Source organism: Poecilia latipinna, unplaced genomic scaffold (genome assembly GCF_001443285.1).
Source record: "Poecilia latipinna isolate Pla-1442-1.1 unplaced genomic scaffold, P_latipinna-1.0 Scaffold680, whole genome shotgun sequence".
Taxonomy (NCBI): Eukaryota; Metazoa; Chordata; class Actinopteri; order Cyprinodontiformes; family Poeciliidae; genus Poecilia; species Poecilia latipinna.
The window spans coordinates 139,129-162,319 of record NW_015113296.1 but is presented as its reverse complement, the minus strand read 5'-3'; the positions used below and the strand labels follow the sequence as shown (position 1 = coordinate 162,319).

At 36.7% G+C, this 23,191-nt stretch overlaps 1 protein-coding gene across 1 annotated transcript in view; it reads left to right on the top strand.

Moving 5' to 3' along the window:
- Nucleotides 1–23,191, top strand: part of LOC106954776 (protocadherin-15-like) — a 182,362-nt gene that overhangs the window by 146,149 nt on the left and 13,022 nt on the right. The window contains exons 12-18 of the mRNA XM_015044523.1: nucleotides 1,909–2,115; nucleotides 4,971–5,105; nucleotides 9,173–9,322; nucleotides 9,400–9,491; nucleotides 11,094–11,195; nucleotides 20,267–20,399; nucleotides 21,820–21,899. Coding sequence (XP_014900009.1) covers nucleotides 1,909–2,115; nucleotides 4,971–5,105; nucleotides 9,173–9,322; nucleotides 9,400–9,491; nucleotides 11,094–11,195; nucleotides 20,267–20,399; nucleotides 21,820–21,899 — 899 coding nt within the window. The remainder of the gene's footprint in view (nucleotides 1–1,908; nucleotides 2,116–4,970; nucleotides 5,106–9,172; nucleotides 9,323–9,399; nucleotides 9,492–11,093; nucleotides 11,196–20,266; nucleotides 20,400–21,819; nucleotides 21,900–23,191) is intronic.

Genomic DNA, 23,191 nt, shown 5'->3' with positions numbered 1-23,191 from the left:
GGATGGAGTGAAAGTGCTCCTGCTGAATAAAGTCAGGATGGGAATCCTGTGTAGGCTGAAACTTTTGACCCTGTTAAACAGCAAACGACTCTTACCAATTTTTTTTGTAAATCACTCCATCTATTCCTAGCTATGAATAAAATGGGCTAAACTAGTTGAATAATATAAAGAAATTCTTGAAAGTAGCAAATTGCAGTAAATAGTTAGCTAAGCTCTGAGGTTGATTTTATTTTTGTTCTGGCAGAAAGGATGATAGAAACTTTTACTCCCCTTCTGACAGTAGAAGGGGAGTCTAAGAAAAGTGTTCTGCTAGCTGACAGTACGACATAAAACCTCACTTTCCAGCTTTGTGTAGTCATGGGAATCATCAAAGTAATTATGATTGATTGAATTATGAAACTATTGTCATTACAGAGGATATAACCTTGTGTTCTATTGTAACTATGAACAATTTGTGGTATTCGCAGGATTAAAAATCCCACTGAATAACTGTAAACACAAAAGCAGTTTTCTGCTTGGGGTGAGATCAGAGTATATTATGTTGTTTTCACACCTCTGCTAAAATGTCAGTTTTTGTGACGTAAAAAAGAGATAAAGATACATAAGTTGTGCAATGGCAAGCTTGATGAATAAGATCCTCTTCGTCTTCAGCGTTCTAGCAAAAGTCTCATAGTTTTCTGCCAGTGATATTTCATAATTCCCTCCACTTTGACTGAAATCCCAGTTTCCTAATGCTCCCACCAACATCATTTCCCGGATGTGTGTTTTATACTTTAAGGAGATGGAGGTAGGCCTTTGGGTGTCTCCTTGACCAGTTCCTGCACATTTATTTTTCAAATTTACAGCGACGTACATTTTTTCAAAAATGTCACAGTTGAAACATTTTTTTTTTTACTTTATAAGGTGTCGTTGTGTTACATTATCATTTTAGTTTGTTTTTCATTTGTGTTGTATAGATGATATGCCACTCAGAGCAGCAACATGTTGTGAAATAATGCACTGTTTACATTAAAAAGCCATTAATTTGAACCAGTGTGTGAACAATATTTATATCCAGTCTGTCACACAAATTTATGACTCCTTAACATTACCTTGCTTTGCATTTTTGCTTCACTCATAATTGCTGTACCATATTAGAAGCACTGCAACTTCATTCACCAACACATCAGATTGATAGAAAAAAAAACATTGGCCCTGAAAATATAATTTCCATCTGAACATAAGAGAAAAAATTTAAAGTTTGAAATGCTTTCTAATATCACAGAGAGTACCCAGAGTACTCATAAATATTTCAGCTTTGACTGAAAGGATTCAAACAGATACCAATTCAGACAGAAGGTTTGATGATCTCCTGTTTTCCTGCTGAGTTGATGTTAGCCTTTTTAGATTGGCTTTAATCTATCTAGGGGATGCAAATTGCATCAGGAGACCAAAGAACTCAGGAACGACAGCATTTTCAGATTTGTTTTTGCAGTAATAGGGCCGGATGTTCTGAGCATGGGCAGACCGAGGAAAAAGCTCAGTTTTAATGAGACTAACAGCTCCAAAGTAGAAAAAGTAAGTTTTGCGTTCTGTTCAAACTTCTCTCTTTGTATTGGCTTTAAAAGAAAAAAAATCCAAACCAATTAATTTGCATACTCTCTTACTACCGATCATCTACGGGAACGTGGACACGGTTTTGCTTCTAAAATGACAACGAGGCGAGTGTTTACTCAACTTAAAAAAAGTTGTGATTTTGCACAACTCATTAATTGCTTATTAAAGAACATCCCAGGTTAATGTATTCTTACCACTTAGACATTAAAACTGTGCAGTCGTGATGGGTTGCACTGCATTTGGGTTTCCTAGTTGGTCGGTAACAGGACGTCTGCAACAAAACAAAGCCGTTCCATTCTGCCCTGTCTCTAGGCGGAGCAGGACAACGGTCACCCCCTGCCAGCGTTCGCCAACCTTCAGATCGAAGTTCTGGATGATAACAACCAAGCACCGTATTTTTTGGAGTCTGGTTACCATGGATACGTCAGTGAGGCTTCACCAGTCGGAACTACCGTCGCTACCAACGTCACTCTATCGGCTCCCCTCACTATAATAGCTTTGGATAATGACGTGGAGGAGGTAAGCATGTTCTGTACATGCAAGTATTATAACAGTGCATTTTTTATGGTTATGGAGCAGTCTTCACAGCTATTGAATTTTCTTAACTTTTTGGTGTAACAATAAACATTTATCGTTTTGAAGTTTATGATCATGCCCTTCATTGTACAGCTGTTTTTATATTGAGATTAAAGTGGGAATCTCTCTCTGTTGATAAGTGATTTTATTTAGGAGAGTTGGTAAAGGAGGCTCAATGGATGCCACACTGAAGATTCTGTTTTTAATATGATCAAATGTTAAAATATATTTTTCTGAAGAGTTAATTGTTTTTTATGCTTTTAGCTGAAACCCAATCAGATGCCTGTAGGTATCATCTGACTTGTGTGTTGACTCTAATTCCTTTCTCTTAATTTTTAACTAGCAATGTGGATAAAGACACCAAAAGTTTACTTAAAATGTTAATATTCATTAAACCACGTCTTTGGCGTTTTACTGTTCATACGGTGTGCTTCTGGAGATCATTTTCTGTTGGTCGCCTGACTGAAACCTGTGCAGTGAGATCTATCAGTAACTTCTCTGCAAGCTAAAAAGAATCCTAATTTAAAATAGTGAGAACATTTTAAGTAGGATAATAAAACATTTTCATGTTAGCTCAATACAGTCTAAGACAGAATATGTATGCATTAAATTGCCACATGAGTTACTAAATTGACAAATCAACCATTAGTCAGTTTTGACAAGACAGCTGAGGACATTTCTTCATGTTATAGAACGATAAAGGAGATGTGTAATTTTCCGTGAGGTTTACTCTGCAGTCAGAATTAGAATCTCGCTGTTCTGGTTTTAAAAGGCCCTTTGGCTCTTTGCTTCCTTTATGGCTCAAAACTAAATTACTCCCTTGAGCACTAGTATATAATAACATAAGCATATATAATAATGCTGCATTTCCATGCAGGCATGAGAAGGACTCTAACATATTTAAGTGCCCACCTCTTTCCTGCTTTTCTCCCCACTGAATCTCAGCTTTGTGCTTTGCTTGCAGTGTTTGAAGTGCCCTATCTAAAGTGCCTGTGAATCTGACAGTAAAACCGTTTGGCTCTTTAAATTACCTCCCAGTAATAATTGAGATTTTACAGTGCCACAATATTGTTATCGCCGACCGACGCATCCCCGACAGCTGAGTTTGTTTAAGATGTGGTGAAGACATTTTGACAAAAACAATCTTTGGTTCATTGCTGTCTAAAGGTCTCCCCCCAGCAGGGATTGGTGTTTAGGAAGGATAATGTGTCAGGGTGGGATTTTTAGTTTAAGGCAATTGATAAACAACTAGTTATTTTTAGTTTTCCCATCCCTGGTCTTTCCCTCTGCAACAGGCACCAACAATGATGATTAGTCCTAATAGCTTTTATGCACTGTCTGTCACTTTTTATTTATGTTTCTGCATGCTAATGTACGTTCCTGTGTGTTACTGTTTAAATGTGTGTATGCATGTGTGTGTTCATGCTTATTTATGGCTCAATATCCGCAACAGCAACATCGACAAGATTATCAGGCCCCCTACCCTGCTGAGCCAGCCTTATCTGGAATGAGAAGAGCTCTCTCTCTCTCTCTCTCTCTCTCTCTCTCTCTTGCTCGCTTGCTCTCACCCTCTCTCTCTAACACAGAAACACACACACTCATATATAAACACACAAACAAGAGATGGTTGTTTGGAAATGCCAGAGCAGGCCATAGATGAGAATTGCCTCTTCATCACTGAGTGTGGCATGCATTTGCAGACATTTACAATTTGCTGTTAGTTTTAAGTTTCAATGTCTGGAAATCAATTGAGATTTTTTTTTTTTCTATTCAGAATTTTCTTTCAAAGCCAAACACCTCTTTTTTGGTGGTGGGGGGTTAGAGGTCGGGGGAGGTGGGGGTTACTCTTCGTTATTCCTCCTGCAGATGTTCTTGTGCTTAGGTAGGGCATTGACGTTTGTTCTGAAAGACTTTCATTAGCACGATATGGAACACCTGGTGATTCCTCAAGTTATTTAAAGCTTGACTTCCAACAAACTTGCCTCTGCTCCCTCCGCAGGTATGCTGTCATGTTTCGTTTCGTAATTAGATTTCGAAGAAGCCATGGCGTGCATCAAAGCACATATTATGAAGGCTTTAGAAAAGCCAGCTTGCCAATTTCACACAGCAGAACACCTGAACAATCTAAACAAATATCGTGGGTGTTCTCCTAGAAAATTAGGCAGTAACCTTACATTAAGGCGATATTTATTAAAGACCCATAGTTGTTATGAGTTTGCTCAAAGGCTCCACCATGTCACATGTAAACATTTGACCCGAAATTCAAAAGTTTAACCCATGTAGAGTGTTATTATACACATGGAGTTTGTTATATTCCTATGTTCCTATGTTGTTTTTTTTTCTTTTTTTTTGTTGTTTTTTTCTGCAGAGTAGCAAAGATTCTGCCAGATAAAAGGTTGAAAAGAAACGGCTTCCTCAGTGCCAACTGCAGTCCACCAATCTGTTAAGCTGTTTTTATTACCTAATTATACCAACCCAACATAACTCAAGAACTACTTCTTCCTTCTTATCTATAGACATAGATACAGCAAAGTGTTTAGCCTTAAACACTCACCTTTTTCTCAAGGACACATTATATTAGTTTAAATTTGATTTACCAGGCAGTGAAACACTCCCAGCCACTTGATATCAACAGACCTCACTTTAACAAGATTTTGTGGCAAAATCTCAGACATCAAAATTTTGCATGTTTTCCTAAACTTCCATCAAGGATCTGTCAAGTTTAAATAAGTCTCTATGAGTTCCTCGTTGTGTGATACACCTCCATTGTGTAAAATACCTCTTTTTGTCTTTCACAGGCCCGGGATCCACAGCTGCACTTTTCTCTGGACAGTTATTCTCATGTTTTTTCTATATCAACTACGGGAATAAGAAGATATCTCACACTGTTGCAGCCTGTAGACAGAGAAACACAAGACTCCTATACATTCACGGTAATACACAGGCTCAATATGTGTGTGTGTGTGTGTGTGTTATTGTAAACAGGAAAACTACTTGCATCAGGGGAAAGTAGGGAGAGAAAACTTGCAGCGTTGAAAAGGCAGTTTTATCTGAAAGAATATTAGAACTGGAAGCAAAATTAGGATGGAGTTGTGCAAAATTGCAGTGCAATGGGGAACAAAAAAGAATGTGGGTAGACAAAGAGGATAAGCATTTTACAAACCATTAAAGACAGAGTTGCAGAAAATCATGGTGTGGAAAAAGATCATTAAGATTCAAGTGTTGTGAAGGAGGAGGTTGCACAGAACACAAGCAATACATTTAACATAAAGGGAAGAGCGAGAGAAGAACAAGAATGACAAAAAGAAAAATGCTGGATTAACTCTGCTTTGTGCCTTTGTTTTTATGGAGCATAATCCAGAAAACATTCCCCTCCTCTGCTTTTTGTGTCCATCTTAGCAAATAAGTAGACATTAATATGTTTTAGTCTGTTTATCGTTTGCTTATGAATTCAACAGCAAAAACAAAAACTGAACCAACCTTAGCAACGCCATGGGGAATGAGTTTGAATTACCGACACCGTCCACAGGATTTGATTATAGAGGCCTTTACTCATTTACAGAGATATCCAATGTAGTCTGCGACATACAATAAGGAGAGAATACATTTAGCCCATTTCCATTTGAAGTATATTTTTGATCTTGGAAGATCATTGCACTATACCATGACCATATTGCTGGTCGAGAAAATATATGTCTTTAATAGAAGGGAAAGTGCTGCAAGAGTTATCTGCTGTAGGACCAATACTGAGGGGCCATAAACCATCGACAGAACTCAATTTCAAATAATCAACACTCCCTCCCTTTAAGCATAGAGTACAATGATTATACTCTTGTTGAAACAGCATTGCAGCACCTTCTTCCTGGGTCGTATGCCCGTAACTTAACTCTTCTATTACTCTGTGACGAGGCAAACCCTGCGTAAGACTTTTTTATTGTGTATACTTATCTCCCTTAGTTTCTCACTGCCTTCCCCTCCTATTGTTTTTTGTTTTCTTCCATTCATTGGATCTGTTAAGTGCATTCAACTTCAATGTGATTTTATTGGCCTTGCACCGAGACGCTGCCCTTTGCCAAGCAAAACATCTTAATATGAGGACTTCATGGTATGCAGGAAACCATTGATTCTTCATCTAGCTGTAATCTGCTAATTCCACTCTGACAACGGAGACGGTGTGTGTTTTTGTGTGAAGTTGTGAAACAAAATACATAACTGTATGTGCCCTTGAATGTGCATTCAGCAATTTGGAAGTTAAAGATGGAAAAGGAGAAGGTCTGGAGTATTGATTGAAAGTCAGAGGTATACTGTAATCATTATGAAAGCCTTGGAGAAGAAATTAAACTCTGACTGGAAGAAAGAGAGTGCCATGAGACACGGAGAGCCATATCCATCAGAAAGGAGTCAATCAGCTTCTTGGCAGATGAGCCTGTGAAGAAGATTGGTATCAGTAAAGACCATTATTTTTTTGTTGATACTTGCAGACAGAGATTCATAAAACATAGGGAAAATAATATATATGGCAAATAGGATAGGCGAGAGTAAATGCAATGCAAAAGGGGTTTAAACATTGTGATAAAGAGATTTTAACTTCATCAGCACAATGTGCAGCATGAATCCTTCGCAAGCATTAAGCCACTAGGTGATTTTACACATAAGCAATTTTTGACACACTGTTCCTTGTTTATTTTTGAGTGCTTCAATTTTGACAAAAGATTAAGGTTTACAGCTGTCAAAAATGTGTTTGAATTCAGTAAATTGATATGATAAATGGTTTTGTTTAGCGAGATGAAAAAACATAAAGAACAGTTTAACGAGGATAGATATTTATGTATTCAAAGAAACAGAATGGGGGAATCTGATTAAATGAAGATCAAATATATAAACATCTATTGCTTTTAGTCAAGTGAGGCAGGTTTTTCAGACAGGTGTCGTTGCACAAGGAGAAACAAAAAATATCTGAATGACTCAATAAATCCAATTTACAGCTGCTAGTTTAGCGAAAGCAAGCAAATATAAAAGACTAAATAAAATAATCTTAGTGGTGTTAACATTAGGAAACTACAATACAAGAGATATAATCCATATTTTAGTGACTTAATAAATAAACTAACAGTTGATTGTGTACTATTTCTGCTCTTCAAGAAAAAAACTACAGTTTACTGGCCTAAATCATGAAACATTTTAACTACAGAGTATTAGTTTAAGTGAAGATTATTTTTCAACATGGAAAGAGTCACTTCTCTCAGTGAAGGCTTAAATAGTCTGCAAGAACCAAAAATAATAATAAATGTTTTTCACTTACAGTGGCAACAGCAAGAACAAAATCTGTTTTGCTGTATACAAGACATTTCATATTTCACAAGAACTCAAGTGCAATGAAGTCCTGGGAAGTCCTCAACTGCATCATTTGTCAGTGTAGTAAATGTCTCCCCTTAGAAGTATCGGACCAATCAACACTGCACATAAAAAAAATAATAATAAAGAAAAAAAAAACTTCCTCCTTGTTCATGTGCCAATAGCAAGCGGCCGTAACTATTGGGAGAACAAGGCTAAGAGACCAGAATCGTGTCATTTTATAAACGAGAACAAATTTCCCTTTTCCTGCAGAGAATGTGTAGGTGGAGTATGTAAATGTATAGGCAGAATGACGCCTGCTCGGTCTTTTTAAAATCTCATCTGGCGAAATAAAATCATTTCTGGTTCGCTCTTTTGATGTCAGATGAAACACAATTTAATTGTTAGTCTAAAACGAATCAGCCTTCACCCACTGTAACAAAACAATCAATCAACCCCAAGAGAACAACCTAACTGTCAATTATGGATCTGTAAGGTTGGTTTACTGCCAATGGGACAGACACCTTAATAATGGTAAATGGCATCATAAAAAATAACTTAGTATGTCAAGATACTCAACAGCAATCTAAGTATTTGGCTATGTTGGAAAATTCAATACAACAATGAAACCTAAAGAGTAGAAACGTTTAGCCAATGAAAAACATAAATGCTTTCTAGCCGTCCAGGAAACTTGAATGTTCCAACTTTAATGTAATGGAAAATCTGTGAAGTGAGCTAGGCTATAACTTTGAAATGCTCTCAGAGAACTGGAGAATATTTCATTTAAAAAATGGTAAAAGTTAACATGCAAACATGCAAAACTTGTGTAGCCTTGTAGTTTGTATTTGATATGCCTATTTAGAAGTATCTATAATTACTTGATTGCCTTAATAGGCTTTTTCATTTACTGAAAAGGAGATGAATGATTTTGGGAAAAACATTACTTTTGTTCTAATGTAAATAAAAATAAAACAGAAGTTATGTATTGCCAAAACTATATGACTTGTATTAGCTTTCGTGAGATGCCTGTGATATTTCAAAGAGAGAAAAAATAAAATTTTGCCAGGGCTTTACTGTGTGCTTTACATAAATCAATGACTAAGAGAACACAATACAACTGTCACCACTTTAGTATAAATAGCCATTTTTACTGTAGCCAAGCAACAGGAAATATATATTTTCCTGCTTTTGACTTCAGGCAGGCATAAGTTTGTGAAACAGAAGTGGGGCATTCTGGCAACCATCCAGTGTGTGAGAGTCCAAAAAAACACTGTGAATGACCATCCTTTTCATGCGTAAAATGACCCAGGGAGACAAACAGACACATCAAACAGCTGTGTAAATAATGGAAGCCCAACGCGACTTTACCAGATAAACTCCTTCCTCACTTGTCTCGCTGCACCATGCACTTGCAGACCTATAATGAGCGGACCTTGTCCCTAATATTCAGCTAAACAGGCAGGGAGAATTCATGCTCCATGTTGTTTTTGTAAGCTGGTTTCTAAGTAAAACAAAAACTTCTGAAAGGAAACTACACACAATAAAATCTCAAGAACATGTTCAGAGTACAAACCAAATTCTGAATATCACTTTTTTTTTTTTCCTATTGTTTGTTTTCACTTTTTGCGTTGATCTGTTGTTTTCTCCTGTGTTTTTGCCTCCACAGCTGTTGGCATCAGATGGTGTTCAGCAAAGTGCTCCTGTTATTGTGACCATAACAGTGCTGGATGCCAATGACAATACTCCAACGTTTTCCAATGTCTCTTATAGCGTAAACCTGTTCACTGATATGTCGCCTGGAGAATCTGTCATAAAGGTATGTGCGAGTTATTAACGCAGCTGTTAAAACGTGAACAATTTTATACGTATTTGTGATCCTGTTTGTCTTTGTAGATGTCAGCAGTTGATTCTGATGCAGGTGAAAATGGTCACATCAGTTATCACATCTTGGCTGGTGACCAGGGAAAGTTTCTAATAAACAGCAGGTAAACCGATCAGAGACAATTCAATACTGTTGATACGTTCTGTATTTTACTGTTATATCATATGATTTAACATTTTATGTGTTTTTTACTGTAGTTTTATTGTTTATTTGGTGATCAGACATCTTTCTGTAGCAATCTTTCTATTATAGCAGTTTATATATGAAAACAAAAGAATAAATTATCTGATTTGAATCCAACATCAAATAGCATCAACAGGAAAACATGACTTAAATGTCAGTAAACCTGAACCCAATTTTTTTTTTTTTGATGAAAAAAGCATATTTTATTCAGTCATACAGTTTAAAACAATTTCAAGAAAATAAAATATCAAGGAGGTAAAACAATGATTTGTGCTAACCAACATTTTGTGAAGTGTCCTAAGGACTTTTTTAAACATTTTGGAATTAATCATTATTTTTCCAGCAGGTTTACTCACCAGTGATAACCATTTTAGACAACAGACATTTTTTCATGTGCCTGTGGGTTTTCATTGTTGTTAGACCTTGGCATGCTCACACAAAAGGCAAAACCAAACAACAGAATCCTTAAAAAGACAACTCAGAATCTATTGTCTTCAGTTTTCATCACAAACCCCCCCCCCCAAAAAAAAACAACAACAATTGATGGGGATGCGGAAAAGATTATTGGTGAAAAACTCTGCTAACAGCATGATTTAGGATTGCTTCAGTTAGATCTAAGCAAAGTATGAGTCTTAAAAGAAAGCTATACCAAAGCTAATACTGATTTGATGAGAATAAATTGCAGGTTTTGCTTCAATAAAGCGATTGTCAGCATTTTTACAACAACAGAAGGTAAAACAGTTATTTGATTGTGCTGCACAGTGGCAGTAAGAAGGTTCTGGGTTCGATTCCTGACATGCGTGCATGTTCTCCTTATGCATGCGTGGATTTTCTCCGTGTACTCCGGCTTCCTCCCACAATCCAAAAAGTCAGGTTAACTGGCCTCTCCAAATTGCCCTTAGGTGTGAGTGTGTGTGCATGGTTGTTTGTCTCTGTGTTGCCCTGCGACAGACTGGCAACCTGTCCAGGGTGACCCCGCCTCTCGCCCGGAACATTAGCTGGACCCCACCAAGGGACAAGGGTGTAAAGAATGGATGGATGATTGGACTATAAAATGGTATATGTGCCTGGGAAATGCATACTGCCTCTCTAATATTTCCGAAGAGCCACAGGCTGAAGGCTTAAAGAACCTACGAAAGTACTGAGTACATATTTTGTACCATATATAGACATACTTTTTAATAGCCCAATAAATCTGTAAACAGTGTAGATAAAGACATGAAACATATCCCTCTTTGTGTAATGAATCAATTGAAAATACATGCTTTGCTTTTTTAAACAAATCACTGAAATAGATTAACTTTTCAATGACATTCTGATGAATTGAGAAACAAAAGTTTATCACTGTGAACTTAATAAAACTCCACTTATGATAACTGATTTCCACAGGCTAAAGGACTGCTAATGAGAAAGCAGGTGGTAAATGGTAAACTATAGGAGAAGTCAATGAATGCATGTATAATGTAATGTGAAAGCATGCGGCGTGTTAATAACCGCGTACATTTAATCATTGTTTTCACAGCACCGGGGTAATTACAGTGGCACCAGGTGCTGAACTGACTGTTGGCCGAAGTTACGCTCTGACTGTGGAAGCTGTAGACAATGGGCCTGCGCCTCACAGACGGTAGGGGGTTTCTCTGTTTCTGCTCCGTTGCTCATTTCCTATGTCTGTGTGAAACTATGGCATGAAAGGTCAGGTCTTTACAGCTTTCAAATTTATTTTCTGACCCTTTTCAACACCACCTACGGCTCCTTTTTATTACTTTATCGTCGTCTGTCTTCTCATTTAATCCCAACTTTTAGCTGGAAAATTACGGGAGTAATTTATAATATTAGTTTTTTTTAAGGCAAGTATTTCTTGTCATTTATCTCAGAAAGTGAGACTCATATTATCTAGAATCCTCACAAATATATTCCAAGTCTTTGATTCTAGTAATTTTGATAATTATGGCTTACAGATGATGAAAACCCAAAATTCAGTGTCTCAGAAAATTAGAAATGTCATAAGGTCATTGTTGGAAAATCCTAGTGTCACTCCCTTATCAGCTAATTGATTCAAAACAGAGGTCAGCATAGGTTTGTTGAAAACGTTCTCACTCTGGTTCAGTAAACTACATAATCATAGGGATGTCTGCTGACTGGACAGGTGTCCAGGCAACAGTCATCAACACCTTAAGTCACAGAGTAAGTAACAATATGTCATTGCTGAAGAAGCTGATTGTTCAGAGTTCTGCATCCAAGCATATTGACAGAACATTGAGTGGAAGGAAGAAGTGTGGTTGAAAAAATGCACCAGCAACAGTCAGAGGACTGTCAAGCAAAATCCATTCCAGACACACAGATGAATACTGGAGATGAGTCATGTAAAGTCAGTCCTGAACCAGAGATAACATCAGCCATTCGTTGGTGTTGAGCCACTGAAGTCCACAGTCAACCAGCCACCTACCAGGAATTTCTAGAGCTCCTTCTGCTTCTCTGCTGACGAGCCGTATGGAGATGCTAAATTTATATTCCTGCAGGACCCGGCACCTGCCCACACTGACGGCCAAACGTACCAAAGGTTGGTTCAAGGACCATGGTATTCCTGACCAGCTAACGCTCCCGATCTGAACCCTATAGAAAATCTGCTGCTTGTTGTCAAGAGGAAGAAGAGAGACAAGCCAACAAGGTAGATGACCTGAAGGCAGCAATCAAAGCAGTCTGTGCTTCTGTTACACCTACTCACCGCCACAGGCTGATGACCTCGATGCCTCGACGCTTTATTTCATATAAGTGGAGACTCAACCGAGTACTGAGTGCATAGAAATGTACACATTTTCCATCCGTTACTCTTGATTTGTCCAATGTGGTATTCTAATTTTTTTGAGACAAAATCTTGGGGTTTATATACCTGTAAGCCATAATCGTTAAAACTGAAAAAAACAAAAATAAAAGTTTGAAATATTTTATTCTGTGCCAAGGATCTCTATAAACTAACCATTTCACTTTTTGAGATAACTGGAAAGGAATATTGCATTTTTACACGATATTCATTTCTTTTAGATGAAGTCGTATTTCTACAGAATAAAATGTTCTGGCAAGGAAAGTCAGAGTGAAATGATATTAGAATTGAAAAAATGGGAAGGTGTGACTCAAATATCAGCGTGCTCCCTTCTTTTTATTTCCCAAAAGGGTAAATGTCAACTAATGCAGAAAATGCATTCAAATAAATTTAATTCCTCTCTTCAAGGGCTAAATCAATAAATAACAGCAGCTTTCACTAAGCCCCTAATGCAGGACTTTCCACAAACTTTTTCCAATCGTCCAGGAAAAAGCGTCGGCTTCAAACGCTCTGTAAAGTGGCGCTTGTATTGATTTGATTGCAAAAACTCTGGCAGAGAACAGTTCAGTTGTGATTTTCTTAGTTTTAGCAATTTCTATGCGATATTTCAGAACTGGAATAAATCAAACCTTTGAACGGTTCATCCAGTAGAATCCAGTCAAGCTGCACAGAACCACAAAATGATGCAGCTGTTGTTTTGGCAGAGACTTTGATTACCAGAGTGTTTTATGCAGCACAGGAAACATTACAGAACAGAGACTCTCAATGAAGCATATGCTGGTCATTCTCTCTCTCTCTCTCTCTCTCTCTTTCTGCCAATTGAAAAAGTAAAACACTTTATAGAGATTAATGGCAGAACGATTGATGTTTCCAAGCCTGTATTTCTTTTAATTGTGAAGATTTTTTTCTAAATATGGACTTAATGAAAAGTATGTTTCATACATGCTTAGTGATGGTTATTTTTAAGAAATAAACTGTTGTCATTGAAGCATATAAATCACAGCATACACCAGTTAATAAAATCGCCAGGAATGTTGGTTTTTGATGCCTGAAGCATGGATTAAATTATAGTGTTTTTCTTGGGGAATAGCTGAACAAAAGGGTAAATTATTACCACACTGTCGTTGAGATGGGACAAACAAGCCGAATCCTTCCAGTGGGGGAAAAAAAAAAAACAGAACAAAAGCAGTAATCAGTTAAAAATACAGGGGAAAAATTAATCAAGATTTTATTTCTTTCTTTGGTGAAATTGTTTTAAGAAAACTTTTCATTGAACCTTTGTGTCACACAAACATTACTGAAGAGGCCACAGATTGCTGATTAGAAGTGTGTATTTTGAATTTGACTTTGGCGATTTTGTCACATATTTTGGGGTGCTAAATGATGATTCACACCGTTTTATTTTGAGCATTCATACCAAGGAGTACGAGCATTTGAATGGCTTTAGGGACATATGGGTGAGGTCAAAATGCTGCTGCGTTGTTGGCTTCCTGAAGATGTGCTCCATTCCATGTTGGAATATTTTTAACGCTGTCGTTTCTGACTTTGATGCGTCACTTTACGTGTAATTCAAATCTTTTTTTGGAATGGCTACATGTAGGAATAGGCATGTTTCAGATTCTCACAACATGTCCTAAAAACAAAAATACTTCACAGTATTGAAGTATTACAGTATTTTAAAGTGAAAGGCGGTTAAACAAATTGCATTAATTTAATATATAGCTTATTTATTAGTTTGAGAAAACAGCAGTTATTTGGTAACTTCTCCTGTAATACTATGTTTATTAATAGTTTGATACATAGACACACATGTGAAGATTGAGATGAGGGTGACTGTGTTTTCAACCATTGTTTAAAACCAATTATTTCCAGATTTCAGAATTTTATATTTTTGTCTTTTGTAAATTGTCAAAAACAATGTGATATCCAACAGCAATAATAGATATTTTGTCAAAAAGTATTAAATAAATACATGTGTATTTATATGGTTTAGGGGTGAGGAGGTGATAAAATTCATAAGAATGAATTTGGGTAACTCTAGGAAATTAAAGTGATGCTTGATTTACACATTTTCTGTCCTTTTATCTTTTAAAGACTTGTTTTCATAAGGACCCAGAGAATTTGTCCACCTCCTCGCCTTTTAAGAAGTGACTTTGAAGCATCATTGAAATGCTATTTATGATAATATTAAGCCTAAAAAACAAACAAATTCAGTGGAGCATCTCAGAAAGCTAATAAGCAGTGTCTTCCGAAAACAAGAATAAATCAGTTTCCCTTTTGCAATCATCTGTATGGATATAAAGCTATTTAAGCATTTGGGAGAAGGTAAAACCCCCAAAGCTGCGTCCTAATCATTGCCCATGGGAAATAACAATACACAGATGAAAGTGAATGTTAGCATATTCCCTGATGGAATCTCAGTTATGGTAAAAAAAAAAAAATGCAACATTGTCAAGTCTTTAAACTGTAAAACTTTCAAATTATGGGATAAAATGAGCTCTTCTACTCTAAAACCTGTGTACTAAGGAGTCAGCTGATTATTAGGTTCTTATAACCGTGGTAGTGGTTCTGAATTCAACAACACTGAATCCACCCGATTCACCGCATAAAATCCACCAGTTTAGCCAAACTCATGTCTGGAGTGTTAAGGGACTTAAATTAATTTTTAACATCCGTTAATAATCTTTTAAAATCTCTGTATTTTGCCTCTGAATGTCCAATATAACATAAAACTAACTATCCTATGGTATTTGCAGAAGATAAACACATGCCTCTCTTCTTCGGGACTTGGTATGACAAATATAGCTATCAAATCAATAAAATGTGAAGCACTGCAGATTGAGGTGGTTCCAGTGATTGGCTCAGAGATTGTCACCAGATTTCCCCAGACCCACTGTTTATCTCAGCAGAAAACATAACCAGCATGACAAATCAATATCTTTCTCCCCTGGCAATGTTATTGAATCTATGGGTCAAGATCCAAAATGAGCTATGTCCTCTTCTTGTTAGGCATCGTCAAGACAAGAGTCACTGCATTTCTTTTGGTCTGAGTTTCACTTTCCCAGAAGTATAAGAGACGTTGTGTCTGGTCTCACACATCGCTAACAGTAAATTATTCTGAAGGGCTTTCATACTTTAATCATAAATGAAAGAAAAGTATGTAGAATAGATAAAGTTGTTAGATTAAAAAGCCAGACTAGCAATAAGAGGTCATGTTCCAGTATTGTCCTACATTGTTGAAAATGAGTGGGAAATTGCAACACTATAAACAAAGCAATAACAAAATATGTTTCAAAAAAGTAAAACTAAAGAAGTTCTAAAAACAGTCATTGGGTCTGTGACATAATCTTACCTTGATATCCATTTAATTATTAAACACCAGCAAACGGAAATGAAAAGTTGACCAAACACAAGTGGTGACATTGCACAGCCCTAATTGTGTTTTGCTGTGTTAGCCTTCCTGCATATAAAAGTAATTCTATTTTAGAGTGATACATGTATTGGCATGTTTTAGTTCTACAATTAAGAATTGAGTTAAAATTGATTTGTTCACTTCATTCACATATATACACTGTTAAATGACTGATAGAACTTAATGCAAGGGTGTTGCTAGCTTGTTCCAGCAGTGGCCATGACTTGCATGGCGTGCTGCATTTCACACATTATTCCATCTTTACAAAAGTTTTGGAAGCCCTGAAGTTCTAAATTGTATATTCATTCACCCACCCCTCCCTTAAGAGCAAAGCCATGATATAGTTTGGGAGTATTATTAGCATGCATTAAAATTTCATCAAGGTCACTCTCCCCTACAAGTTCAAAATAATCATAGACAAAGTTTACAGCCTTCAAAGGAAGTACAACTTGTCATGTCAACATTTTTCTCAGTTTAATCATTTCTAATGGGGGTCATTGAAAGAAAATTCACACCTGAAGTCGACAACAGCCTACGTAATGCACACACACACACACACACACACAAAGAAATCAAATTAAATTACTCCACAAAATAAGGTTCTGCATAACAAGGTGGACTACTACTGTCATGGGTTTTGTTATGTTTCTGACTCACTTCAGGAGACCGAATAGAGATTTTAAAAGGTTTATGATAACAATGAGTAAGGAATGACAGCTGAGGTGAGAGGCTGGAGACTTGGGCAACGGAATCACTCTGAGGAGATGGAGAAGTAAGTAACAGAATATAAAAGTTGAAATGCAATGATGGTGAGGAACTGAGGATTTATTGATGAAGAGGATGATGTACCCCAGGGAGAGGCGAGTAGAATTGCGGTTGTTGGCTGAGTGGTGAATGTCAGACGGGAAGGAGAGTTTTGGAGCTGTGAGTCTTGAAACTGTGAGAACCGAGAGGGCCAAGGACGCTGGAGACTTGGAATGAGGAATGGAGAGGAAAGCTAGAGACGTGAGCAGGAGCAGAAACACAAAATGTAACATTGGAGGGCGGACAGGTGATTTGCAGGATGATGAAGATGATGAAGAGAAGGGTAGAGAATGCTAGAGGTGAGATGAGACCAATTGATATTGCAGGAGTGAATCTTTGATCGAGGAAGTCCAGATGATCTTGCATAGAGGATACAGACTCACGGGAGGAATTAAGGGGAAACAAAGAGAAGTCAGAGCTAGTAATCAGGCACAGGGACAAAATAAACATGGAGGGCTAACGTTACCATGTAGGTAACAAGCTGTGTCTTCATCTAGCTCCTTCTATTCTTTTGCGGATGGTCTTAACGAGGAAGAACCGTTCTTTAGTGCGGTACCAGCAGCTCCAGGTCTCTGCTGAGCGCTCTGGGGAAACTACAGCTCCAGAAGGAGAAATCAAAACACCACATTAGGTAAACTACGTTCTAAAAGGAATAGAAACCCAAGAAACCATCTGGAATCTGTCAGTGTTTAAAAGGAATCCTGCTGCTATGTACTAAACAAACTCAGCAGGGTTGCTGTTAACTTATTATCAGTGAAAGGTGTCTGACTAAAGTATGACATGTTTTTTTAAACAACAAATAACGCACTAGATGCAATGGCCTCCATGCATGCTCATTCTACAAATCAATGGCTGCAGCATTTGCTGCAGAAGATTTGGACAACCAGTCGGGCAATATAGTCTGGCCAGACGAGGCCAAAGCTGAAATCACTGGATATTGATGCACACACCATGTTTGGAGGAAAAGTGGCTCTGCACATCATCCCAAAAACCACCATGCCAAAAAATGAGAAATGCAGGTGTACACATTGTAGTGGGTTCTGTCCTATAGAATATAATATACATGCAGACTCCGTATGCTTGAAGAAAGGATCAAAGGAGAAATGTAACATGTTTTTGATATGAGTCTGAAGATGAAAGGAATGCTTATTTCCAAGCAGTCCCCAAACACACAGTCAAGGAGACGCTAGACTGACACAGTTAAGGACCTGACTTGTATCTAACTGAATATCTACAGAATTGATGATCAGTCTGCATAGAATGACCCCCCTCACCCCCCCCAGAGACATTGAAATCTATTGCCAGCTTGTGTGAAGGAATTTGCCAAACTTGCACCTTAGTAACATATGAAACTAGCCTCTCAATATGCATTCATCTTGAAAATATTATTACTAAGATATGTACTTTATATTTTTCTCTGTATGTAATTCAGTGCTTATTTCCCATGTCACTGCAGTTTTCTCTCCCAAGGTTCATTTATGAACCATTCCGATTTTATTTCTTTATGGACCAATTAGAATTTATCAGTTAGATAATGTAATCTTTACAAAAGAAAAACATTAGGCGCAAAATAAGACATTCTGTTTGGGGGGGAAAGTAGTGAAGGAAAATGTTTGTGAATAGAGCATATTGAACTGTTTGAGTTGTTTATCAGAGGGGAAAGTAAATACTATGCAATTAAGTCTTTATTTCCCAAAGTGAAATGATCACCTGTCAAGTCCTCAACCAAATGCTTTGTCTACTGATGCCTTGTGAAATAGAAAATCAATATGATTTCCTTTTTCCCTTCCACTAATTTTCTTTTGCAAATCCAATAACACCAAAACATATTTTGATTTGTACCTTATTAAGACACTGTCTGTATACTGCTTTATCAAATGGAATAGCATAAAGTGTTAATGGATGCTCCTATTTCTTTCAATCCTGTTGAGGCTAGCGATAATTTGAAACATAGACTGTTAACATTACATCAGGAAAATAAGTATTTAACACGTCAATGTCTTTCTCAGTGAATACATTTTTAATGAAGGTGTTGAGCTCTCTGAGTAATCATGGTTCTTAGGCAGCCTTGCTGATTACATGTGTTACTCCTCTGTTAGAAATCCTGAGAATCACCAGGTCATGGCTGGTTCATTCTCTTTCTACTGTAGCAGAGGAAAAATGTGGTTCTATCTCAATATGGCTAAAGCTAAAAGTGCAACACCTTATTTTTTAATGCATTGTTGAAATAAATTTGTGAAGGTAAAAAAAAAAGAGTGAAAGTGGTTCAAGGGACCAACTAGTTATGGTTTCTGTGCCAGCACCAGGACCAGTTGGACAGGTTCACTGGTCAGTCACAACACACAAATCTTCACCTTCTGTGACATTCTCCTTATGTGATAAGTTGACCATGAGACACTCTCTATAGTCCATCAAATAGTAATAAATCATTTTATAATAACCTGGACTGACAGATGGAAGGATTTCCTTTTAAATACTAAAACTTTTAAATTAGCTTTTTGACCTAAAATGACTTTTTGGAGCTTCCTTTCTGTGTGATACCCATTATACTTGTCATTCCATTTTGATGGCCATAAGTTGATTTCAGGACTAATTTGTTCTATTTCTTTGTGTGGAGTATTTGGATTGTGGAGTGAATTTCCTGTTAATGTATATTAAAAAATAAATGTGGCACACAATTATTGATTGTACTTCTATCCAGTTCATTTATATAGTGCCACTTGACAACAAATGTCATCTCAAAGCACTTTACCAAAAAAAAAAAGATAAATTCAATCACACATGCATTCCAATTAAAGTTATCAAAGAGTACATTATGCTGAGTTCATTATTCAAAGTAGATTCAATAGTTTCCATCTAAATAATCTCAGCTGATCTGATTGAGTTTATAACTTGCAGCATTTGCTCCTCCTGGACATTTTTGTTGACTTTTCTGCAATCCCTCTGTTACTAAGGTTACTACAAATACATCGCAATATTTTGACAAAAAATTCAAGTTCACACAGGTGTTTCTAATTCCATACAGAATCTATAAAACTTTGCTGTGATGCAAGTGTAAAGTTTTTATGTGCAATTGCAAAAAAATAAAATAAAATAAAATAAGTAGCTAAAACAAAATTGTTAGCTGAAATAACGAAGTGGCCCCAAAGGGCAAACTGTTTCCACCTACATTCACTCAGCAGGATTACATCAAAATGTTCTTTGACTAAAAGGTCACCACCCGTTGGAAAACTGAGTCACTGAAACACCAGACGAAGTTTGCAAGACTGCTCAATAGATAGCTCAAGATCCAGAGAAAAAAAAAAAAAAAAACTTTTTGTAAAGCCCAGTCTATTTAAACTCTTTGTCACTTACACTGTTGCTGACATTAGGTTTTTATTGATTAAACACAGTAACAGCCAGAAAACACATTATAAAGCCCTTTTTATCTTAAATCATGGGTTGTTCAGTCTGTTTCACTGTCCCTTATATGCTTTGTTACAATTTTATTTTCCTATTTCTTTGACACCTTTTCCCCTCTAATATTCCTCTAGGGCTGCTGTTAATTTAGCAGACACTCTGTAGCTGGCACTCTGTCTGTGTGTAAGTGTTATCCTTATCTGTTCCATTTGCTATACCTCATAGTCTTTTGTCTTTCACCTTTCCTCACTCTGTTCAGGTCTTCCATTACAACAGTATATATTGAAGTTTTGCCCCCAAACAACCAGAGCCCTCCTCGCTTTCCTCGCCAACAATACAACCTTGAGATCAGTGAAGCTATGAGGACTGGTGCTACACTTCTTAATCTGCAGGTAAACTCACACACACACACACACACACACACACACACACACACACACGCAATGTGAAGAACAACAAAAAGAGTTTGATCAAATCTTTGCTGCATTGGCTGAAACATTGCATTGCCTGCTTGTTCAGATTTAAACAAAAAAAAATAAATAAAAAAATATTTTGGACTTTTTCCATTTTTTTTAGCTTTTTCAATCATTAATGCATCGCCTTAGGCTTAACCACATGAAAGTTTTATTCATTAAGTATGATAATCTTTTAAACTCTTACAATAATTAAATGTCATTTTTGTTTTCCCTTTTTAATTAACTTAGCTGCTCATTGCTTTTACCCCTTGGTAACCACATAAGTGCTTGCCAAGGTAGGAGTAACACTGTCAGCAAATCAACACCAGCTGATGGAACGCTAGTAATTGCTGATTGTGTCCTCCAGCATCTTGGCTCAATGGAATAATAATTCCTGACTGTTCAAAGGACAAATTTTCAACGTTATGTTACTGCTTAATTCAGGTGTCCTGGCATTTGTTCATGGAGATACAAAGGCCATAGCAGAAAACAACATTTTTCTTATGATAAAATCAAAATTAGCTGTGAAAACCTGGTTAAAATGATTAAAAACACAATAAGCCTTAAGATCAATTTAAAAGTACAATTTACCCCAAACAAAAATCATACTGATTTACGGAGAAATAGGATATAGTACGATATATATATCCACTTACTGAGCGTTATTCACTATGCCAAGCTGACATTTTCCTTCTGTATTTCAAGGTTAAATAGACAATAAGAAGCAATACAAGTTCAAATTATTACACTCCAATCACCATGCTTCACATATAGGATTTTATTCATTATATTCATTTACACAAATGTTGCCTTTGCTGCAATTTGTGTTTAATATTTAAGCCTCCTGACTTGTCTCATTGATCATAAGCAAAATATCTATATCACTTTTACTTCTAGGGTGTGTTGGATTTGGTGTGGAAAACTTATATCTTTGATATTAAGTGTTCTCCAGATGAATTTACTCTTTAACTTTTTATTTAAAAATAACATAATACATGGATAGATATGAACATTTAAGCAAATGATGCCTGTATTCCATCTTTCACTGTGTCTAAGTGTTTACAGAGTGGCAGTCAAGGCATAATTACCTCAAGAAATGAATCCAAAATATTAATTTTTGGGCAATAAAGGATGCTCCAATCAGCACCAATTTGCAAGTTGCAAGTCTGCATGATTGTTTTATCATTTTGTTCTCCCGTACATTTTCTGCAACATAGGGGAAAGTACCATGAAATGCACAGATTCTGCCCCAAATACCTTCTTCTTGTACCACTCAGGTGGTACTACTCAAAATTACAAGTGCAAAAACACTGTCAGTCTGCCTTTAAACATGTTTAACTGTCTGCTTCTTTTTAAGGCAGTGGATCGAGAGAAGGATCCTATAACCTACAAAATCCACAGTGGAGATATTAATGGAAATTTTGCACTGCAGCAGAGGTAAGTCATAAAATGTGATCAAGTTTTATTTAGGTGCCTATATCTGAAAAGTGGCTGTGCTTTCAGAAAAAATATGGATATAGTGTATAAATGCTAAAAGAAAGGAGAGCAACTAGTAACAGGCTGTCAACTTTGTAGAAGGGAGGAGCGAGAAAATTATCCGTAGCTAAATAATGGAAAAAGGGAGGGTGGAAAAGGTAAACAGTTGGGTACAAAATTACAATTTAAAGGTATAAATAAACCATTTAATAAACTCAAGAAGGGCAGAATCCCATAATGGTGGAGGGTAAATTTTATTCATCATCCTTCTTTTTTTTTTTTTTTTTAGATTTTTCAAACATTTTCAAACATTCACTAACTGTGAAGCTAGACAATGTTCCAATACAAGCCCAAATGTTGCAGTACCTCAGCTGTGTTTTCCACACAGTGGCACAATGAGTACAAACTTGTATTATAAGATACATCTCTGTCTATTACAGTGACAGCACCCAGGAGGGTGTTTTTGTTGGAGAAAGGAAAGGCATGAGCTGCCATCTGGATTTCTAAATTACCCATAATCAGAGTAAAAAACACACCTCCTGCTGGAGAGGCTTTTGTCCAGTGCAGCTTCCCAAGAAGCCATTTACATACAGTGCCTTCCAAAATAAAAGACTCATACCCACTTCTTCTTCTTCTTCTCCTTCTTCTTCACCTTTTGTCACATTGCAACCATAATTTCAATGTATTTTATTGGGGTTTCTTAATGATACACCAACACAAAGCAGTTCATGGCTGTAATGTTGAAGGAAGGATGCATAGTTTCCAGTATGTTTACTGTTTTCTCAGTCCCAGAGAAAACCTATTTTATGATGCAACAAAAAAAAAAAAAAAAACAACTGGAGAATATAGGGAAAGTAAATCTTCAAGCATGGCAGTAGCTGTATATCAGAATGGACCAGTCAAAGTCCATGACCAATTTCAAGTGAAAATCCATGGCAAGGTTTGAAAAAATGTCAACAGATATTCTTGCAGCTGCGATTGGAGCAAAGACATTGAGATTGCAGGGGCCGAATAAAAATGTGTACTACACTCTTCAAATTTTTTTCTCAGTGAAGAAGTTTGAAAACCTTGTAGCATTTCGTTCATTTTATAATTACGGGTTGCTTAGTGTTGTTCAAAAACATAAAACTCCCCCTAAGATACATTAGAATTTATCAAAAGTGTTATCAAAGTTCAGTGTGTATGAATTACTTTGGAAGGCACTGCAAAAAAAGTCTAAGCATTTTAGGGCTGAAACGATTCCTCGAATGATT